General features: G+C 42.2%; 1 protein-coding gene across 1 annotated transcript; it reads left to right on the forward strand.

Moving 5' to 3' along the window:
• The first annotated feature begins 342 nt into the window (after positions 1–342).
• Positions 343–2,354, forward strand: LOC115182692 (insulin-like growth factor 1 receptor). The gene is made up of 3 exons (XM_029744192.1): positions 343–690; positions 1,554–1,743; positions 1,931–2,354. The coding sequence occupies exons 1-3, from the start codon at positions 597–599 to the stop codon at positions 2,352–2,354; spliced, it is 708 nt and encodes a 235-aa protein (XP_029600052.1). The 5' UTR covers positions 343–596.
• The last annotated feature ends 770 nt before the right edge of the window (positions 2,355–3,124 follow it).

Genomic DNA, 3,124 nt, shown 5'->3' on the forward strand with positions numbered 1-3,124 from the left:
TCAAGTGATAGACATTCCTGACGCATGTTTTTCTTTTTCTATAACATTTCATACATCACATGAGTGGTTTTGTCTGTGTTAAACCAAACGTTGAGTGATTTTTTTGTTTGTTGTGTGTGATAATTATAGAATAGCGATCGAAGACCTTCACGTATCGTTGTTTTCCTGCTGGATTGAAACCACCCCGCAGTGGACTCAAGACATTCCGCAACACATTGAGCATTCGAGTTAGCAACGGGGTTAGCAACGGGGTTAGCATCGGGGTTAGCATCGGGGTTAGCATCGGGGTTAGCATCGGGGTTAGCAACGGGGTTAGCAACGGGGTTAGCATCGGGGTTGGCAACGGGGTTAGCAACGGGGTTAGCAACGGGGTTAGCATCGGCTAGCTAGTCTCTGGCTTCCGACGTTACTAACAAGTCAACATTTAGGAATAAAAGTCAGGGAACAACGCTTTTTTTCTTTTTTTTTTTTTTTGGGGGGTTCACTTTAGTCCACGTTCTTGGTGTTTTTTGTGGGCTTGAGAAGAGACCATTAATTAATTGGGTCATATCCCGTTTTTTTGTTTCTGACGCTGAGAGGAAGTTTATTTTACCGGAATGAAGTCTTTGACAGAAAAGGATCATTTGACCTTGTTCTGTGGTCTGCTGCTGTGTGTCTCCGCGATCTGCCTTCAGCCCGCAAATGGAGAAAGTAAGTGGTTTTTAAAAACGTTTTCTAGGTAACTACTAGCTAACTTAATTGATAACGTGTGTGTGTGTGTATATATAAATTAATACTATATATATATATATATATATATATATAGTATTAATTTATCTTAATGCACAACTCCTCTTTGCTCCCACTTGTTCATCTTGTTGTAGAGTTAGACAACCATTGTTAGTTGAATGAAATGTAGTGAAAATGGACCTACAGGGACAACCTGGTCTCATCACATGTCGTGTTATTCTGTACGTAAAACGACTTTCTGTTTAGTGTAATGTGTTACGTTTTTGTATTCATTTGTGGAAGTAACGAATTACATTTCATATGATGTTACAAATTTGCAGAAAGTACAATGTTAGACATTTTTTGAAAATTTCTAAGTTACGAATTCTAATTAGTTGTGGCTAGCGTTAGTTAGGTGGCAAGCGTTGGTTGTGAGTCAGGTTAGGGGAAGGGTTAGCTAACATACTAAGTAGTAGTTAAGTAGCTAAAACGTAGTAAGTAGTTGAAAACTTAACTAAAGTTGTCTGTGATGAGATTTGAACACACAACCTCTGGGTTGCTAGACGTTTGCATTAAACGTCCACCCCGACCAACCACCCTCCTTTCATTTTTTGCCTTAAGTAACCTTCTCTTATGTATACCCCCCCCCCCTTCATGTGTTTCCAATATCCAATAAATATATGATATTATTACAATAGTGAAATGATTTCAAACTCTCATCTCTAGCCTGAAAGCGATCATTGTTAGGCTAAGTCTGTTTCTCTAGCTCTCTACAATGCTTTATTGGGCTTTAGATGAAATTGAAAAGTGCATGAAGTCTCTTCCGTTGTTTTTCCTCTCTCCAGTTTGTGGTCCCAGCATCGACATCGGTAATGACATCAGTGAGTTCCGGCGGCTGGAGAACTGTACGATCGTCGAGGGTTACCTCCAGATCCTCCTAATAGGAGACAAGAACTACAACCTCAACCAGGAAGTGTTCCGATCGCTCTCCTTCCCCAAACTCACCATGATCACTGACTACCTGCTGCTGTTCAGGTTAGCGGGCCAGATACACACCTTCTACCTCTCAATGATTTCACAATTATTTTATTCATCTTTTTGATTATTCCAGCTTGTTTTTCTTTGATCTCTTCTTATGTTGTTGTTTTGATGTAAAGTGTGTTGCTGCTTTAAAAAAAAAAAAAAGCACTTTAAACAAAGTTTTCATTTTATTTTTATTCAGAGTCTCGGGCCTGGACTCCCTGTCCACCCTGTTCCCTAACCTCACGGTGATCCGAGGGCGAAATCTCTTTTATAATTATGCCCTGGTGATCTTCGAGATGACTTCTCTGAAGGACATCGGCCTCTACAGCCTCCAGAACATCACTAGAGGAGCCATCCGGATCGAGAAGAACCCCGAGCTCTGCTACCTGGACTCGATTGACTGGTCTCTTATCATGGACGCTGAGTTTAATAACTTCATAGCGGGGAATAAACAGAGTAAGGAGTGTGGCGACGTGTGTCCAGGCATCATGGAAGATAGTCGTCAATGCATCAAGACGATCTTCAATGACAACTTCAACTGTCGCTGCTGGACCTCCAACCACTGCCAGAAAGGTAGGAAAAGGCTCAGGTTTTCTATCCGTCCTCGTCCGCTGTTTGAATGAGTGTGGCTAGCTGATTTGGTTTGGTTTACAATGCGCTTGATATTTTCTCAAGTCAAAAGGCTTGTTGCTTGTTTATTTCAACATGCTAAGTGGGAAGTTTTTGAGAGGAACTTGCCATGTGTATGTTTATAAAGCTGATATTATCGGCCGACTACGAGGACCGATTTTTATAAGATTTCTGAGAAAATGCTCAATAATTTATATTTGTCCTGAAGAGGGCGCTCTTTACATGGCTGTAAACCTATCTTGCCTTGGCGTGGTAGAGCGATACTGAACGCTATCGCCCGATGAAAGTTCACCAGTCAGAGAGGAGAGTGAACTAACTGCTACTGCTTCTAGGGTGAGGGCTGAGTAGACTGAAGCTTGTCAGCTCAATGAAGTGGCACAAATGGGCACTGACCATTAGGGGTGTCAACGTTAATAAAGACATTGGGATCTTCAATTTGTAAGTCGCTCTGGATAAGAGTGTCTGCTAAATGACGTAAATGTTTAAAATTACGGGGAAAAAATCCATAAATGAAAAACGAGTTGTGTGTGTAACCGATGTGAAATGGCTAGTTAGTTAGCGGTGGTGCGCGCTAATAGCGTTTCAATCAGTGACGTCACTCGCTCTGAGACTTGATGTAGGGTTTCCCCTTGCGTTGCAAGGGCCGTGGCTTTTGTGGCGCGATGGGTAACGATGCTTCGTGGGGTGTCAGTTGTTGATGTGTGCAGAGGGTCCCTGGTTCGAGCCCAGGTTGGGGCGAAGAGAGGGAAGGAACCTATACTGT

This window comes from Salmo trutta, unplaced genomic scaffold (assembly GCF_901001165.1).
Source record: "Salmo trutta unplaced genomic scaffold, fSalTru1.1, whole genome shotgun sequence".
NCBI lineage: Eukaryota > Metazoa > Chordata > Actinopteri > Salmoniformes > Salmonidae > Salmo > Salmo trutta.